The sequence below is a fragment of the Bacillus rossius genome, chromosome 6 (assembly GCF_032445375.1).
Source record: "Bacillus rossius redtenbacheri isolate Brsri chromosome 6, Brsri_v3, whole genome shotgun sequence".
Taxonomy (NCBI): domain Eukaryota; kingdom Metazoa; phylum Arthropoda; class Insecta; order Phasmatodea; family Bacillidae; genus Bacillus; species Bacillus rossius.
Window position 1 is genome coordinate 12,662,094 of NC_086334.1, and position 20,048 is coordinate 12,682,141.

At 35.9% G+C, this 20,048-nt stretch overlaps 2 protein-coding genes across 5 annotated transcripts in view; one reads left to right on the forward strand and one right to left on the reverse strand.

Moving 5' to 3' along the window:
- Positions 1-4,663, forward strand: part of LOC134532653 (retinoblastoma-binding protein 5 homolog) — a 25,428-nt gene extending 20,765 nt beyond the window's left edge. Inside the window, exon 12 of the mRNA XM_063369309.1 lies at positions 1,998-4,663. The gene's annotated coding sequence lies outside the window, so the exon portion shown is untranslated. The remainder of the gene's footprint in view (positions 1-1,997) is intronic.
- The window catches only part of LOC134532652 (AP-1 complex subunit gamma-1), a 77,054-nt gene continuing 61,552 nt past the window's right edge, over positions 4,547-20,048 (reverse strand). For all 4 annotated transcript variants that reach the window (XM_063369307.1, XM_063369305.1, XM_063369308.1 and 1 more), the window contains 6 exons: positions 15,771-16,041; positions 14,018-14,132; positions 13,789-13,917; positions 8,698-8,858; positions 8,525-8,617; positions 4,547-4,662 (listed from right to left, as the gene is read on the reverse strand). In XM_063369307.1, coding sequence (XP_063225377.1) covers positions 4,561-4,662; positions 8,525-8,617; positions 8,698-8,858; positions 13,789-13,917; positions 14,018-14,132; positions 15,771-16,041 — 871 coding nt within the window. In that variant the 3' untranslated portion in view covers positions 4,547-4,560. The remainder of the gene's footprint in view (positions 4,663-8,524; positions 8,618-8,697; positions 8,859-13,788; positions 13,918-14,017; positions 14,133-15,770; positions 16,042-20,048) is intronic.

The following is a 20,048-nucleotide window of genomic DNA, read 5'->3' on the forward strand; positions in this document are numbered from 1 at the left end:
AAAAAACTTTTTTTAAATCCGAAAATACTTTAATAACGAGGCTAGAAGGCTGGAGATACCCAAATGCTAATATTTTGCATGGCGAGCTTACCAAGATGCAATGCAACTTTGAAAACATGAAGCAGTGCATTTTTTTGACAAAACAAAACCAGTTTTGGACCACATGAACACCACGAAAGCAGCTGCTGTGAAAATAAGTGTAGTGCAAGTGTCTACAAAATCTCTGGTGAAGCTTACCAGCTTGATGGCTACAGATCCAAGCAGACTTGATTTGAAAACCCTTAACTGCCTTTGATCCAAAAAAATATTTTGATTACAGACATGATCCCTATTTTGCTTGCTAAGTTGTGTAATGTTTCTACTCTGAAAGAAATGGACCGCCAGGAGCTGATCACCGGTTTTTGAGAGTTGAAACAGATAGTTGAGAAACAAATGAAGGAAAGTAGTGTGGATGTAGTGAAGTTACTTCAAGTTGTAAAACTTTCACAACCTGAATTTTCTGACAGGTGCCTAGAAGCAGTGTGGATGTTGTGTGCAAACATTGATTCGGAACGCTTCTTGTTACAATACATTAATGTTCTCACTGACAAGAGAACTAATTTGAAATAAGAAAATTTAGCTACAATGGCTATTATTTCATTTGAAAGTTAAACATTGTGTCAAAGTACTTTGCTTCTGAAATTATTGGGTTGACTTAATTTAGAATCTGAGTTCTTAAACTTGTGTCTTTTTAACCTATATTTGTGTAATTTTAATTTATAATGTTTCAACTGATGGTGCAATTATATTACAATGTTCTCTTCATATTTTTTACACTTGAAATCACAAAAATTTAAAAAAAAAATAAACCCGCTTTTAGGTAAAAATAACACCGAATTTAAGGGAAAATAACACCATTTTTCATCGCAAAATAAACACACCTTTTGCATGTGTCTACGAATTATATACGGTGTTTTGGTTAAAATAAAGATTTACGGTCATTGTAAACGACGTTATTGTGAATCGGCGACAACTTAAATTGAAACATGAGTACTCAATTAGCTACGTTAATCCGAAATGACGTAAATCGGTATGATGTAAATAGAGGACTTACTGTATACAAAACAATATTTAATAATAAATAACTAAGAAATATATGTATTCACAATATGCAAAGTTTAAAAAAATAAATTTAAAATGTGAAAAATTGATAGGCTTTGTACATGGTTACAATTGAAGAATGGGAATTCCAAGACCATCGTAATGCATGGTTCGGCGAAAATTTACAGTTCCAAACATTTATATGGAAATGCATTTCATGTGGTCGCTTTGCACGGGAAACAGTAAAAGTAAGTCCTATATTATTTGGTTATTATTTTTTTTTATAAATACTAAGTAAGTTAGTTAAAAAAAAATTCTCCATCACTATTACGAACATTCCTTTACAGATCCAGCATTTGGTATTTTCCCTTGTTTGTTGTGGTAACCATGCTCTAAATAAAGCAAAAGCAATATTATTAAATATTTTGTTCTTATCTAACTTTACCATGATGATGATTATTTATTTACAAAGTATTAGATTCAAGATTGTTATTAAAACATAGGATTTTTAAGTTTGATATGCTCGGCTGGCACACACAGCTAAGAAATGATGTTCAAAGTATGTAGTAGTGGTACGGAACATTAAAAGGGTACTGGTGAATTTTTAAGATATGACACACACTTTAAAATTTCAATAAATGCCGCAAATTAACAAGCATATCATGAATTGACAAAAATTCAATATCAGCAAAATCAGCTTCTGCCAATTTGTATAGGCACAGCTCTAACCTTTACTACTTTTGTTTTTTATCCATTCATTTTTATCTACAATGCACCTATGAGTTGTTTCACTAGTACGTCATAAAAACATAGCATTCATAAAATGAGAACCTTTTCATATTTGTATAAAATTATTGAAAATCATCTTCCAATTTTAAAACATCACACTTCATCACAATTTTTTTTTTTTTTTTCAGGTCCCTACCAAGTATTGACACCAATGTAATAAAACAATTCTACTAACTATAATATGGAAAATAATAATAATTTGTGTGTATATATAGAATTGTATATTCTTTTTCATTCTCTTCAATATAATTCATAATATTTACAAAACACAATCTTAAAACAAAGCAGCAGAAAACATGTGTGCAACGACATAATTTACAAAACAATAATGAAGAAGGCACTATGACAGAAAATGTTTAATGATCCTATACCTGAGTAACCTGTTACATAAACCTAAATAATCTGAAACTGTTTTTGAAAATCTATACTAAGACTTACACTGAAAATTACAGAGTTCAAATACTGTTTAATTTATTAAATTATTTTTATTCCATAAAATTTATAGCTCAATTTTCTTATGTAAAATCTTATATCAGTAAACAAAAATCATAAAACTAGCATCCTGCAAGATGTCATTGAGATTTCAAAACCTATTAATCCTGCATGAAACCGAAATTACTTTGTTAAAAACAATAAACTTAAAATGATTTAACATTTCATGTAAGGGCTAGACATTAGAATAATTTAATCTATATTTGCAATGATACACACACAAAACTCATTAGCCTAAAACTGAAATACTATTTGAAAACTCATTAACTAATTTTTTTTTTCTAACATATAATGCACAGTGCTTTAAAATCTGTGTACAGAACTGTCTTGAAATATTGCTTCTCCAACATACATAATTATAAATTGAAGCCAAAATTTTTCATGTACCGTATTTACTCGCAAATGAGTCGCCCTCGAATATGAATCGCATCATAAATCTGTTTCCAGAAGACATGTGAAGTCTTTATGGTCCGTGTCTCAGCTTATGGCCACGTAGAAACCCCCCCCCCCCCCTTTTTTTTTAAAAAACCGCTGCTTCACTAAGAGAGAAAAGACTGCAATTCTTCAATAACAATCACACTTTTTACAGCAGTTGCATCATGAATGAATGTTGCAGTAGAAAGCGCGTAGGCTATCTCATGTAAAAACAATGTTTGGACACAGTTGCATCACAAAAACCTGTTCAGAAAGAAACGAAACAATATGTTTGGGTACAGTGCCCTTTCACAAACATTTAATACCTCCCCATAGGGAGTCATAGTCAACTACAACAGTACAATGTTAATTTTTTTTAAACCCAAAATGAAAATTAGCACATGGAACGCAGTACATTTTATTAAACAAAAAATCTGCATGAAATCTACGACCCATACACTGGTAAATACGGTAATTTATTTTATAGTAGTAAAAAGTTTCAAATCCATGGACTTAAATTTTTAAAAAACCTATTGCAGGAAAACTATGCACAGCTTCAAATCACATTTCAATTTTGAATTTTACATGCAGCAAATTTGCAACCTTGAAGAATGTTTTATGATTTTAAATAAAGGAGTGCTTAAAAGAAATACAATCTACAGTACTTTCCACCACAATGCATCACAGTCTTTTTATCATAAGAACTACAGTAGTCTTTAATATTAACTGAAGATCAACAGCATTTCATGTAATATGTATACACAAATTTTACATCACATGTACAACAAAATTATGTGCAGATATTGGTCGGAACACTCTCCAAGACTGAAAATTACATTCCTTCCCGTTCGCCACGCCGCACACGCACACTATCTACACCACGGAACTGGAGCCGGTGACCAACAGGTGGACGGTCAAAACAACTGATCAACCTAGCGGTATATACAAAAAGAACACAGAATGTCTGCGATAAAAAAAGTGCAGGGAAATGAGACAGTTGATCGAACCTGTGATCCCTCCACCAACTACAAGAGCTCATGGCAAATGTTTAACACGTACACTACGTGCATTTATTTGAAGTGTACACATCAAAAGTTCTCTGTACAAGAGCACACTGATGATACATTACGTTATGTACAATATGGACTTGGTTCCTGCAGTGTTTAAACAGAGGGAGAGAGAGGGGGGGAGAGAGATGAATTGACTTCAGAACAACTCCATAGTCTTGGTTTGCACGTTCTTCGGGCTTAGAAACTGCTCACCTCGCTGACGGAATGTGCCAACATCCTTTACGTTTGACCCAACTTCTGGTTGCTGAACTTCATGATGCACACTCCTTGGAAACAGATTCTCAGTTTAACAGCACTAAAAACTAACCTTCAACTATCATTTCAAATCACCACAAAAATATCCAATTTTAAAATATGACAAAAATCACAATATTTTTTTTTTGATCTGGAGAAAATCAAACCGACATAATTAAAGTACATCTTCAAGTTTGCCTACTGAAACAATAATTACTCTATAATTTACAGTCATTCAGATCATCTACTTATTTAAGGAAAATATTATGTTTCTATTCTAGTTCATTTGGTAGATATGTGTGACAGTTTTAAGTCGTGGCAAAACAGGTACATTCTGAAGCCTCTCTGGTAACTTAGCATACGAGGTTGCCTCTCTCTCAACTTAAAAGATGCTGGCACCAAATAGTGTTGTAGTGCTCCCTCCTACTGCATGGCATTAAGTACTGGAACTTCCACTAATCACAGGCCTGGAATGTTTGCATCACTGCCAGCATTCTGCAGGAAAACTGTTCACCTCTGCCTGTTCTTGCACACTTGAGCCGTCTCTGCTGTACGACACTCGAATACGCATTCGCAATGGCGCCTGCAAAACAACCATCAACAATTCTACAGAAACAGCATTACAGAAGAGCTCATAGCGTTATAACTAGAGTGAATGTTGGGTTACAGCCATTCTGTTTATTTTATTTTTTCTACAACTTAAGAACACTTCCCCCTGAGATCACTACATGGAGGGAGTCAGGAGGGAACTTGCGAAAAATTTTATGTTGCAACCCTGCCGGAAATTGATTTCCAATCACCTTTGTGGGAGAAGAGTGATCTGTCCGCTCGACAACTGCAGCCCCAATAAGAGGAAATACATAGTACAAATAAAACACAGTATGTGTATACAATACAGAGAACACAAAAACACTAACAACATAAAATACTTGGCACTAGTTTTATACATAGTAGTAAGTATTATTTTAATTTGGTAAAGAACTTATTTTCCTTTTTCTGTTCAATCTATGCACACATTACGTGGCTACCAATATTTTTTATACAAGTAAATTTATTAGTGGCTACCATTCATGTTACGTTATTGACATGCTACTAACCAATACTCAATACTAATACCATCAATTTCATCAACCCATGAATCGCAAAGACTACACTGTGAAAAATGATGGGAACCTAGCACCCTTTCTAACTGTAAGATGCCATGTTAATGAACACTTCACAACTACAAACCATTAATTAACAATCAAACAATAATTAACATTTTCAGGTGTTTCATAAAATATTATTCAAGTACAAAAACTATATTTGAGGTTAAAATAGCAACATACCAAATTCCTGGAAATAAAGGTATCCACGTGCATATTCGGTGTTAGAAAGGCCGTTGACAGCACTGAATTTCCAAACATTACAGCAGAAATGTTTTCAACTTTTTCTTTTCCTAAACGTAAACAAGCCTTTTTTAAAGTAGTTTGTTTAACAGAATTATATCTGATAAAAAAAATCTGAAATTAATTCAATGTTATCACGTGATTATACACGTCATGAATTGGGTAATATAAACTCACCATAAAAAATGGACAATTTGAGATGTTTCTACATTTTCATCTCTTACTCGAGAACCAAAATTTTCATGTTCAAATTTAATTAATTGTGAAGTACAGCAAGATAGGATGGATTTATTATTTTCATTATTTGAGATAATCAAGTTCTAGTTATATATAAAAATGTAAGCATCTCTGACATTTTACAGTGTTTTCTCGTATAATCGTCGCACATTTAATTCTAAAATCAAGTTTGAAAAGTAGGGGTGCGACGATTATGTGGGAAAAAAAAATTTTTTGTTAGGTAAAGTTATTTATAAAAACAAAACCCGTTCATGGAAAGTACGTTTATTTTAAAAAAATGTGGAGTATACAAGAGCACACCAAACAATCTATATTAATAATTAGGGGTAGTCAAATTTCGTTAATGACGAAATCGCGAAATTTAAAAAAAATCACTTGCACATGAAGTGCAATACAAATAACCTTACTTGGTAGTGATAAGATGTCAATATACTGCATTTCGTTTTAACGAAATTTGCTGTGATGCGCGAAATCCGTAGTTTTTCACGAAATATGACGAAATCGCGATATTCGCGCGAAATTAACATTTTTTATCGCGAAAAATCACGTTGAAACATTCTGGAACCTGCACAAAACGTTTATTATTCCAAGAGGTTATATGTGAGACGCCATCTTTGCTTTTGTTTTTCTCTAGCACCCATAGAGTAGAGTGTAGCAATAAACATTATCACTTAGCTACTGGTGGACAAATCACAGATGGCGTTGGTAGTTACGAGTGTCGAAATGTTCTATGATTTTGTTTTCACAAGTGTGTGTCTGTCGAGTTTAAGTTCTTTATTTCCGAGTGGATGCAATATGTCTCTCTTCCGCATCTATGATCGTTTTCCGTTAAAGTTTTTGTGTCATTTTGGTCATATTACCATGGTCACTGGATAAACATATAAAATGCCGAAAGTTGTGTTTTCGAAAGAGCTAAATAATATGACGACAAAGGATTTTACGTGTTCAGTAAAGAAAAAGGCATCATGATGTGCAAGTTCTGTAATGTGCAAGTCGATTGGAAAATAAAATACACGTGTGAAAAACACTGTAAATTTCGAGCATCGCACTGGAACTAAGCGTCAAGTTACTCTAGAACCATATATTTCACGAATGAAAATTATTACATCCAGACGTACGCCTACTCAGTCTCCGTCGTCGCATACGTTCCTACGAGACGTAATAGGCCATAAAACGGCAAAAATTACATTATTTTGCCGACCGCAAATGCGTCTGGTGACGCAATCGTCGATAGGCCTTAACTCAATCTTTGTTCCTTTCTCTGAATCGGCCAAACGCAGTCCAGAAAAATAGCGTCACTTCCATATTAGCCAATCAAATCATAACTGTCAAAATGCTAATTGTTGTATATGGGCGTCCTAGCCGAGGCGACTATTTATTTTCGTAGTTGTCACGGCAATGCACGAAAATAAATGCCGGCCAAGAGTGCCAACATATACATGAACAAATACCGCACACGCAGTTGAGGCGGTGAAAAACGTAAACAAATAAAAAAAAAAAACAATACTCTGTAATGTTGAATAAGTACAGTGTTTTGGTGGGGACTAGTTTGCAGGAAATATATAATAGCTGATTTTCAGAGATAGTCAAAATGGACTTGAGACACTAACGTTTCTGATCAGTTTCCGATTTTTTTTGTATGTAATCTTGAGAATTTTAATTACAAATGCAGCGTGCTAAATTTTAGATGTGCATGTACTTCAAAACAATGTTTTTGATAAAATTTGACCAAATAAAGCAATTATTCCATCAAACATATACATGTGTATAAAATTATAATGACGAAATAGTTATTTTTTCTAACTAAACAATTTTTTTTTTCACCGAAATTTTGCACCGAAATAACTCTTTTTATTCACCGAAATGGGCCTTTTTTATTTACCATTTTTCATTGGCCCTATTAATAATTCCTTAAACAAAACCCTTTCTTCAACTTAAAATAGAAAAACCAAAACTCCAACGTGAACGCAAGCCACTTGAATCTGACGTGAACTAACGTGTCGTAGTACACACTAGCCACAAAATAATGCGGGTATCAAATGTAGTTAACTCGGCACCTGACAGAGAGCGCGTATTGCATCCAATCGGCGAGATATCGATATTCGACTACGTGCGCGCGCTCTATACGGGAAGCAACATAACCAAACATGAATGATGCGCTGGCTACATTTTTATAAGTGGTACGACATGGTAACACAGACAATCAGATAAAGGAAATACCGTTTAAAAACGTCTAAGTAAATTTACACGTCAGACAACTTTGTATTTCCGTTAATTAAATATATAAGTGGTAATGACCGAAATTAAATTTTATATTATACCTACGTCGCGGCGACGCAGACGATCAGATAAAGGAAATAACGTTTAAAAACGTCTTTATAAGAAAATTTACACGTCAAACAACTTTGTATTTTTCCGTTAATTTATTAAGTGGTAATGACCGAATAAATATTAGATTTCTACTTTAAAATACATTGTTTTATACGGAAAAGATACCTACACAAAGCGCTCAGCATCTACTAGCGGGACCAAAACCATCATGTGACGTTTACGCGAGAAGTTTTTTTATCCCAATTTTGACATCCTAAAATATGGTTGCGACGATTACGCGCGTGCGACCATTATGCTATAAAACACGGTATTTACTGGGGTATACATATGCCTATTGTTTCCATCGTAGTGAGAATAAAAATGTTTTTTTAAACACTCTTTTCACGTTTTCCTGGTTTTTACATATTTTTTCCTGGACCCTTGAAATATGTAACAGATTCTACTGTAGGTTTAGTGTTAGCACAGGCACATCACACAACACAAACTTACCCTGTTAGGGTTCGTAACTTTCAAGACCTGCGTGATCTGGCCGGCAGGTGGCAGCAGCGTTCCAGATGGAGACAGCATTTGCAGCTGGAATGTCTGAGAAGCAAGAAAACAAGTGGTCACGAAGGCCAGAAGATGCGCGACCCCACCCCCACAGTGAGTCACTGCAGTCTTACTTTAGGCACAGCAGCTTGGAAGAGGAACTCGCTGAACGGATCTGTCGACTGATTGACCGCAAGCATCGAGATTGCAATGGAGCTAGTAGCATCCTGCTGACGCTCCATGGAGAACGTTATCTTCAGGCCGTTCTTTTCAAATGCAGTGATGTCCGGTATGCCTGCAGGCAGAAGCATACAACGAGATTGTTAAATGCATCGAGATCAACCACTGCAACTTGATACAATTATGTTTTGTGGCCAACTGAGTTGGAAAAAGGAGGACATCATGCTATCCAGCTCGGCAGCATTGCAGCTGATAACACAAAAGCTATATGCACTTTCTCTCTTCAGCTAAATTAGGGTGTATAAAAATACCAGAACATTTCATGACATTTCAGGACCTTTATAAAAAAAATTTCTTTCAACTATTTTAAATGCAAGTCATTTTCATACATAAACATAATTAAACATAATACAAAAAAGTTTAATATTTGCAGGAACAGTAATTAGTTTCATAGATAATTTCTACATTATTTAAGTGAAACTACATATGGTATGACTAGGGCCCCCTGAAAGTGGTAAATAAAATTTTCAGATTTCGTCATTAAAAATGAGCAAAAGCGGTGTTAAAATTCACTTAAAAACACAAAAGCGGTGCTAAAATTCGCTTAAAAACACAAAAGCGGTGCTAAAAACGTGAAAAAAAAGTATGTGTGTTACTGTAAATATATGTGATATTATTTAAGTTAAATAATTTTACTTTAACCTACTCATTACTGAATACCCTAAACAAATAGGTTACATATATTTATATGACAAACTTTTTATTTAGACACTGTGGAAAGTTCTTTACATATAAATTAAGTCTTGTGAATGACAAATATTGTTCACATAATTCACAACAAAGAAATTAAAATATGTATTTTCAGCTTCACATAAAAATATTCCAAGTTTCTGTTAAAAACAGCAACGCTTTAAATGTTTGTGCCAAAGTACTTGGCAAGCATCAATTCAATATTGCTGGCTTTTAAACCAGTCCGCAAATCACTAAAAATGTGTCCATACGCAGAGAATGCCCGCTCACTGTCCACATTTGATGCAGGAATCCACAGCACTGAAACTGCTTGTGTCACAAATTTTGGATGTCACTCACGAAGACCTTGCAAAACTTTCAGGACATCAATGGTATGCCTTTCTGCCAAAATTCCAGCAACTTGCTGCTGAAATGAAAGATAACCTTGCAGAAATTCTGTTTGAGTTAGTGTGTTCATCAGTGGGATATGTTGTGTGCATGCAAACAACTTTTCATTGACAGTGCTAGTGGGAATGTTTTGAACACCAAACAATTTGTCGATGGCAATGAAAAAACATTTAGCAGTATCTTTGTCCTTCAGACTTTGAAGTTTTGTAAGACACTTCAAGCCTAAGCTCTTGAGGTCTTCCTTCACAGTACACTGTTTAACTTGTGTTGGGAGTTTATCAATTGCAGCAGAGGTTTTTTCCCTGAATATGCCTCTGCTAACCAGCAAAAAGTTGTTCTCCAAGTCGGCCAAAATTGAGTACAATTTGTGACTGAGCAAATAATGGGATCCTTAAAGTTCCACAATGTTCTCAATAAGTGTGGAGCAGTGTTCTAGGAGGAACTGTGCAAAGCATATCACAGTGTCACGCATTGTGATACTCATGTTACTGAAGTATTCTGCAGCACTACCACCATCATCTATCTGCTTGAAGAACTCAATCAAGTCTTCAAGGTACTCTGCAATGTACTCAACCGAATGGAACCATGAGTTCCACCTCGTCATTACTGGTAATGGGAAGAGTGTAGCTTTCTTTTCACCGCCTGGATACTTATTCTTAAGGAATGATGAGTATCGATGTTTTTTTTTGCATGCATTAAGAAATGCATGCTTTGGATTTTGGACACACATATTCAATTCGGGGAGTGATGTGCTCCACAAACTAGCAATGATATTAAGTTTGTGTGCCCAGCACTGAACATGAAGCATACCATCTGAGAATATTACCCGTAACGAGTCCATGCACTTAGTCATGTAGCGGGCAGTCACTAACAGCTACAACATTTTCATACTTAATTTCGTACTGTGCCACTACAGACAAAATTGCTCGTGAACACTCCGTTCCATTTGCATTTTCTAATTCTTTAACTGCTCCTACAAATATAAGCTGTGTACTGATGTCCGCAAGAATACGTATCAATACAATGAACACACAACACCCCATTCTGTTTGTTGTTTCATCACTCATAATGACTATCTTCTGATTTGCTACAGCTTGCTTTACCTGTAGCGAGAGCTCCTCACTGATTTTTGGTACATAAGTTTCTCTTAAAACTTGGGTAGATGGTATGTCACCTGAACCCGAAATTAAAGTACTGAATATGGGCATTGTTGACATAAATACGTAACTATAAAGTAAACATGTCTTGACATCATCCCTTCATATAATTTTAAATACAACCTAATTTATATTTTCGAAAATATACTAGTCCTAACATCAAAATTAACAAACCAATTGACATAGCATTATTTGTAAGTGCAAAATTTAAACATACCTGGAACATATTAATGAAGTCAGTTTTGCAGGCACTTGTTATCAGCCTTTTCAATTGGAATATTGGTTTCCAGCAACATGTTGGTGAAATCAACAATAAATTCCTGTTTATTTTGTTTTAATGTCTGGCCTTTATCAATTGAGCTGACAATGCTCAGCTGTTTAGGAGTAGTATTGTTTTTGAGATGATATTCTTTCTTTTTTTTTGCGTGTGTCTTTGCGATGCCAATCAACGCGACTGTCACAATACTTGCACATCATTATTTGGTTTTGTTCATCAAAAATGAAGAAACCATCACTTTTGAATTCCTGAGCTCTTTCATGTAATGAAAGGAATTTTGGCATTTTGTAAAACTTTTCACCATAAAAAATGTCAACATATAACAACTGCACAGATTTAAAAAAATGCCAACTTGCGAGATATTACAGTTCGCCCGATAATCTGCTTGATACCACGACGCTGTTCCAACTATATGCCAGCGCCCCCGGCTGACGTGGTATGGCCACTCACGTAAGGCTGTTCCAAACACCGTTCGCCCAATCATCTGCTTGCTTTTGTATTTATCCGGTGTCGCTGTTCCAAGCTGACGTCAGTGCCCCGAGCGTTGTGCGTAGGCTTTAAAGTTCGACTGTTTGTCTTATCTATCGAAACATTAAGCCGGAAAGGAAAATAAACGCCGTAGTTTTGCGTATTTTTACAGTATATTTTTGGGTTTAACATTATAACGTGAGCGTGTGTAAGCTTTTGTTTGCTTTAGTGCATTTATGACTAATGTTCACTTGCGGCCATGTTGCGGTGTTTGTTTACCAGTGACGAGACACGTCTTTTACCCAGTATTTAAATTTCGCGTAAAAACACTGCAATTTCGCGTTTTAATACTAAATTTCGTGTAAAAACGCTGTGTTATGGCGATTTCACGTAAAAACTGTATTATACTGTGATTTCGCATTTGTCGTCGTTTAATCGCGATCGCGAAAAGTACAGGCCCCTAGGTATGACTATAAACTTAAGACAGGCATCAAAACTCAAAATGCAACTCAGACAAAAGGCTGCTGTTAATTAGTCTCATCCAGCATGATTACTGTTTTATTTCAAGACTTTTTTGTTACTTTCATGACCAGCCTTTCAGTTCAGTCACTTTCACATTACTTTTCGTGACTTGCAGACAACCTTAATATGATTCATTTTATTTTTATATGATAGCATAATATATAAGTAGTGTTCAGAAGGCAATAATGATTTGAGTGAAACTATTAACCCTCAGCAAGGGCTGTAGATTGAGTCTGTGGGATATGACTTGTTCAGCTACAGGTTTATGTTGACCCTGCACTTTTAGGCACACTCTTCTACCCACCATGACACTCAGTTTCCTTTATCATGTTTCTTTTGGTGAACAATGACCACTCCTTAGAATGGTTTAATTTCTGGCAGTCGAGAGAGAACAAATCACAAGACAAAAACATTGGTACACTGCAGGATAAAATAATTACTTAAACAGAGACCAGCAGTTAAATTGGCGGACAGCTATCTTGCATGACGTACAGTACTGTCATCAGTGCAGATTCTAAAGAAAATACTGTGAGCATAGTTCTTGAGCGATTGAATTATGTATTACACTGTGCTTCCAACAATCATCAGTAATTACATATTTCATGGATGCAAAAAAAACACAAGCAAACGTCATAACGTTTGCACCTAATGCTAGACTTTACGAAATGATCATCACCCATTAACAGTATATAAATATTACACAGGTCTTAAAAAACATCTTATTTAATAAAAAAAAAAACTAAAATAAGTTTTAGCTTATATTTATGCTTAGGCACTTGAATCTATGTGTGGATATTTTCATAGCACACCTAATCTACTGAACTGGTTAAACCAAACTGGATTTTACGAAAATTTTGTCGCATACATGCAGCCAACAGCCAACCGACTGTAAGAACGAAGGATTATCGTTCTAAACTAAAGATGATTTAAGTCAAACAATATTTCTTACACGACATTTAAAATTTTGATGTTCCGTAATTAATACATAAAACTTCGTAGTTCCGTAACTGGATGTCTAAATCAGTAATGACTACGGAAAATCTGTAATACTTGGAAGCACTGTATTATGTATACATCAATGCAAAATGTTAAATTTTGTCGATGAGGTTGTTGGATAGCAAAATTTATTAATTACTTTTATAAAACTAGTAATCTGCCCACACCTAAAAAAATTTTTAACAAGCCAAATATACATGTTTCTAGTAGTTGCATTTACAATGCTTAAATCCAGACACTTTGATATAAATGAAGATACATACAAATGAAGTCGTTAAAAATGAAAAGCATTAAAGATACAAAAAAAAAACTACAGAACCAACAGTTTGATGAGCAGCATTGTCTACTCAGCATCATGCTGAATACCACAACTTTAAGTATAGGCAAATAATTTCATGATGTCAAAGATAAATGACCAAACATCACACAACCATATGCGTGATGAATTTAAATTATTCAACTAACTGCGAGAAAGACACACTACTCACTGTTCGTAACCGGCTGATTGCTCAACAGCCCATCAACCAAGAAACCAGGGTTCTGGAACATCCCGTTGCTCTGCACCGCAGGCGCTGCAATCTGTGTTGCTGGCACACTGCTACTCATATCCAAGCCACCTTCGACAAACACCACAATCACCAGGTAGCAGCAAACACCTGCCCACAGGACAACTCCGTTATTTTTTTTTTCTTTTCTTCAAAAACTAACAAAACTCACCTAACAAATCTAAAAGATCCAAGTTATCTGACGCAGCGGGTTTCGCGCTCTCGACAGACGGCAGCGTATCTGCCTTTGTGGCATCCGACCCACCCAGCAACACCAGCAGTGCGTTCTGCAACACAAAAGGGAACATTCGTTCTGTTCTATATGCTTAAAAAGAATGGAAAAATTGATTTCAACTAGTGATGTGCTGGATCTTCTTTTCCCTGGTTCTCAGTTTGGTTCTGGTAACTAAAAATTGCTTCTCTATCTAACCACCACACACCTTCCCGTCACACTAAAGATACAGTATTTCACGTTAATCATATCTTAATTCATTCAATTTACCACAAACACGTCACCTAGCACTTAGGTAGAACACTTGCTTCACATAGCTCTAGATGGCTAGAACTGGACAGTAACAACCTGTGGCATTGTAGTTAATTTGTAGGGTGAATATTAAAATTTATACACACTCATTCACAACTGCTTAAGAAAAACATAAAATATCTATTCAATGGCAGAATGGAGGACAGAGAACAGAGATTGACACACCAACTGACTGTCACTCACATACAGCAAAACCCCTTATTTGCACTTTTCATGGGGACAAAGTGAAAAAGGGTAAAAAGCGGAAAAGTGTAAATAAAGGGAAAAGTAAGAAATACGTTAAAGTTAATTAAAATACAGTCACATCCTGCAGCGTTCATAACAAATACGGGCTACATTACACATACGATTTGCACCACAGTAAAAAAAAAAAAAAAAAAGGCAGCAAATTGATGGAAATTTACCGTCAATAGCGTGCCGTGCGCGGAGAAAGCTCATTGTACTCGATCAGCTGTTGTTTCGGCGCAGCGTAGTAGCCGGCTGGCTCTGTTCACTGAGCTGCGCATGCGCAGTATAACTCACTCAACGCTCCGCCCAGACTCGTGACCTTCCATCAGCAGCCAGCCAATAGATGCGAACTTAGCGGAAAAAAATATAAGCTCCACCTCCCGTGTACCAGTTTTGTCCAGTTCTAATACCAGTTTATTGGTATACGCACCAGTTTTCTCGCTGCCGTGACATGTTCAAGGCTACGTTCATCTTGATGTCTTGATACCAATAATTAATTATTTATGATCTCCAGAAATAAATGGTTAGTTTAAAAAATATGCGTCAACTGTACAATATTTCCGAAATTATAAAATACGTATAATACAGTTACCAAGACTTCGCTCATTTTATCTTGTGAAGTTTATGTCTCGTACCAGTATTTTGGCTAAGTTGTGACATAAATATAGTATCACAACTTACAAGCAGCCTCGTAAAGTCGTAATATTTCCGACATTCCCGGTACGTTTATACATTCGTAAGTTAACATTTTTCCCTAGTACATTTTAGATTGTCTCCTGCTATAATTACCCGGACTTTTACACGCCTAAGCTTAAATTATTAAATGTTTAGAAATAAAAGGAACTTTTCATGTTATAAAATATGTATATTTTGCGATTTAAAATGTTCATTGCCGAGTATAAACGTTATGTTTTTTACAATGTTTTTAGGCCTACTATGGTTGTTACGTGACATAAATAGCGGGACGGATTCGATTTTTGAGACGTAATTCGCGTGAAGGTATTGTATTGGACTAAATGGGAACTAAACGGGACCTGAAGAATATAGTGCAAATAACGGGAAAAACGTAAATAACGATAACGTAAATAAGGGGTTTCGCTGTACGTGGTGTTTCGACCGGAGAAGAAGAGAGAGCGCGACGGCCGGGGCTTACGGATTCCTGGGAGTCGAGTCCCAGGGCGGACTTCCTCTCGCCGACCAGGAGGCTGCCCTCCTCACCGAGGGCCGGCTCCGCCTCCTCCGCCTCCCCGTTGGCGAGCGCCGCCTCCCCGTTGGCCCGCGCCGCCTCCATGGGCGGCATCTTCTCCAGGATGGCCGGCCGCATGCGGTCGTACTTGCGGAACAGCTGCGAGAACTCCACCCCCCGCTGCTGAAGCTCCACGTCCAGGTGGCTGCCGCACGCGTCCACCATCTGGCGCACGTTGCTGCCGGCACACACTCCCCGCGTCAGGCGAGACCGACACGGGCTGGCTTCCTCATCTAACAGGTGCTGGTGCTGACGATTCCAACGTGCATTTATTCTATTGAACGGATATAGCTAGCCAGGGCCGGTGCAAGGTAAATTGGCGCCCTAGACGAAAAACCTCAATGTCCACCCCCCCCCCCCCTCCCCAACCCACCGACCGGACACCCTAAAAAAAATTTTCCTTGCCTCAAAATACATCACGTAAGCCTAAGATTTTGACAACAATCAAATGTAAGCAGGCTTGTGTTTTTTTTTTTTTTTTTTTACTTTTTTACTGATTACAAATCATAAACAGGTCACCGTGAACTTTAAATAAATATATACTTATATCAATATAAACATACCAAACTGTTACAAAAATCCATTTTCATCTAGTTTCAATAATCATTAAACATATTATATGAGCTGTTATGTGTCGTGCTGCACCGCCCCCAGCTACTTGGCGCCCTAGGCGGTTGCCTAGTTCGCCTGTATGGACGCGCCGGCCCTGTACCTAGCATGAGTGAACTAAAACTAATATTAAATCATCGACGCAGGTTTCCGGAATAAAATGTCAAATAAAAATCAATTTTTAAATATAATTTAATGACAACGGTACGTAACAACTTAAATTTTCAAACAAGATATTCAGTTTTCACTTGATTTGTCGTACGGATGATTTTGACTCCCACTTCAAAATACATAGAATTGGCTCCCACTTCAAAATACATAGAATTGGCTGTAGGGAATAGTGAAAGAAAAGGATATTTAATCACAAACTATGTTTTTAATTATGTATTTAGTTACACTTGTATGATGTGGTAAACCTACTTTTTTGTATATACGGAGACAAAATTGCTAGGATGGGAAGCATATTTTGAGGTTTAGACATGATATATAAACACAATAATGCCCAATTATTCACTTTCAATTAGTGGTGCACCGATATGGCTTTACCAATTACCGATTATGAGAGCAATAATCGGCAGATACCGATTCAGTTACCGATTATAATGAAATAATTTTTTTAAGTGTAATAATGCACACAAAATTTTTTATTCCCATGTGAATTTAATTACAAGAGTAGGTAAAATTGAAAATACAGTTATAATAACAGTATAAAAATATATAAAATACACTATTATGTCATTGCAAAGAGTAAATTAAATTAACTTCTATTTATATTTGTTATTGTAAACAACTTGAACTACAGTCTAATAATTGTAATTTACAATGGGTAAGTTTTTGTTGCGGAAAACTAGCATTATTATCGACTATCACATAAGGTTGCATCGAGAAATTACCGTTTAACAATGTAAACATGTTGCTATATTTTGTTCACTTGAGTTTATATAAAAATGTTTCCGCACTTCACTTTTTTTCTCCCTAGTCGCCATCTCACTATAATTATATAAAAATGACTCAAACCCAATTCTAGCACATGTGATTTTATTAATGTTGACTAAAATGTATAAAATTATAAATACTGTTTCACTTTTCACGTCACATACAAATAACACAACGGATAATGTTACCAAAGACGCCCATGGCCATAACGAGTTTGTAAATCGCAGTGATAAACTCTGAAAGGTATCGGGACCACGATTTTGAACCGCTACTACGACTCGAAAAGATTGATTCTCATAGAATACACTGCAACTGCTTGTGGTATTTTGATTGCGTGCCATCTGTTTTACGTCTCTGGCTATAGGTAATGTACAAGGCCACTAAACAAAAGACAGAACAAAAGACGAAACGTAAATAAACGTGTAGGAAAAATGTATTTTTTATTGTTAGAGGCAATGAGATTAATTTAACCTAGCGAAATATCTGTAATCTTGATATGACTGAGTTAGATGAATTTTATTATATATACAAATATTACCGTATTTCGTCCTAAAATGTGTAACAAAATATTACACAGTAAAAACCTACTTAATTACGCCGGGACGTAGATAATCGGCAAAGTAATCAAGATAATCGCCGATTACGATTAATCGGGAAGTACCCATAATCGCCAATTACGATTCATCGGTATCCGCATCGGTGCACCACTACTTTCAATGTATAATTCATTGACAAACACATATTTTATTATTCCTGTTATACTTTGTGATAAAATTGAAGTTTAAATGTTATTACAATTAAATGTATTTAAACGTTCATTCATTAACCTGTGAAAATACCTCATGAAAACCACATTAATCCTAGAGCACAGACATCTCGTAATCATGTGACAAGATTGGAATATGGCTCTTATAATTTTAAGTACATTTTTGCAGGAAATAAGTTCAAATATTAGTAACCCTCTCACACCAAAATCTTGTATTAATCTTATGACGTGATGACGTGTTAAATTATGATGGCCGAATTTGGGTGTCCTAAGTTATGACAAAACATAATAATACGTATTAAAGTGTCATACGAGATGGGTAATCACATTTTGTTGTTAACCATCTTAACTATGATTTCTTATCGTTATGACGGGGCAAAATGAGATCCGTAATCAACCTACATGCCTTTAAATACAGCTATCACCACTAGCATTAAATAATAACTAGGGATGGGCCGGTCGAATCCTCGAATCCTCGAATCCCACCGAATCTCTAGTATTCGAAAGATTCGAAATTCGAGGGAAAAGATTCGGGATTCGAGGAAAAATATTGATGTAAATGTAGTACTTTAAAAACTTAAATGCTTACAATTTATTTGGCCTGTTTACGTTTTCCTTGGAACACATCCTATTGAGGTACAGTAGAACCTCGTTAATACGTAATCAGGACCGAGATAATCACGGATTACCGAATTTCACGGACTAGCGGCTTAAAAATGTCTCGCCATTAGTTCGCGGTCATTTACAACAGCCGAAGAGAGAAAGATAAGATCGTGCTGACCTTGCACCCTCCCCCCTCCACCCATCCCCCTCCTACAGCCGAATGCCAGCCAGACACGTCACTCGCCAGGCGCCTGCCGTGCGCTGGCGGGTGGAAACAAACAAAGGGAGACGGGAAGCAGAAGTCAGGACATCCCCCTCAAGTTTAAAGAGTGACAAATGTGACAGCTGAAAGGGGGGCGACACAAAGGGTCGGTACAAACAGCGTTGCAGAGTTTGGCGGTGGCCCACGTGATGGCTTGTAGTGTTTGCCGGCCGCCGACGTTAATTTTAAGCGCTGACAATTTTTACTTCTCTTTTTCTTCTTCTCTTTTAAATCGTCCCGGCCCGGATTATCAGATTCCCGAATTAGCACATCACTGATTAACAATGTTCTACTGTATTGTACTTTAAATTTGTTATTATATAAAAAAAAATATGAAGCATGTACTGATTTGGGAAACTTACTTTATATTCATGAACATGGATGCATTGTCGCTACATTGGCATTAAATAAGGCATAAATCACATATGTATTCTCAGAATATGCTAAAAAATAAAATAAAGCACATTTAGGATCTAGACTAAATATGAATCTTGTTTTTTTTTTAAATAACTTTACCGAGAAATCTGTTACTTAGTAATACAACAATAATGCCGACTTTCATCACAAGTTATGGTCGCACATGTAGTAATAACAATGAAATAATGAATGACAAAAATTAATACATTATACAATTATTATTTTAATTGCAATTCAATTTTAAATATTCTGATACATTCTATTTATGAATTTTTTTAGGACCAAGTTTGGTTTGTGTAGACTACCAACGTTAAAATACGTATTATCTGAGAATTCCATGATGGCCAACCAATGAATTTGTTAGCCAATCATTTTGACCAACATAAAAAATAACTAATATTAATATAAAAAAGTTTAATGGGTAAACTACAGAAACACCCTGTCACTTTTAACTTCGGGCCTATTGATCATTATGCTTTAGTGAGGCTTAATTTTAAAAGACGCACGACAATATTTCTTATGGCCTAAAACCATTGAAGCCAAGATGGCGCCTTTTAGTTTCCATTAAATATTTCAGGAATGCATTTACCTT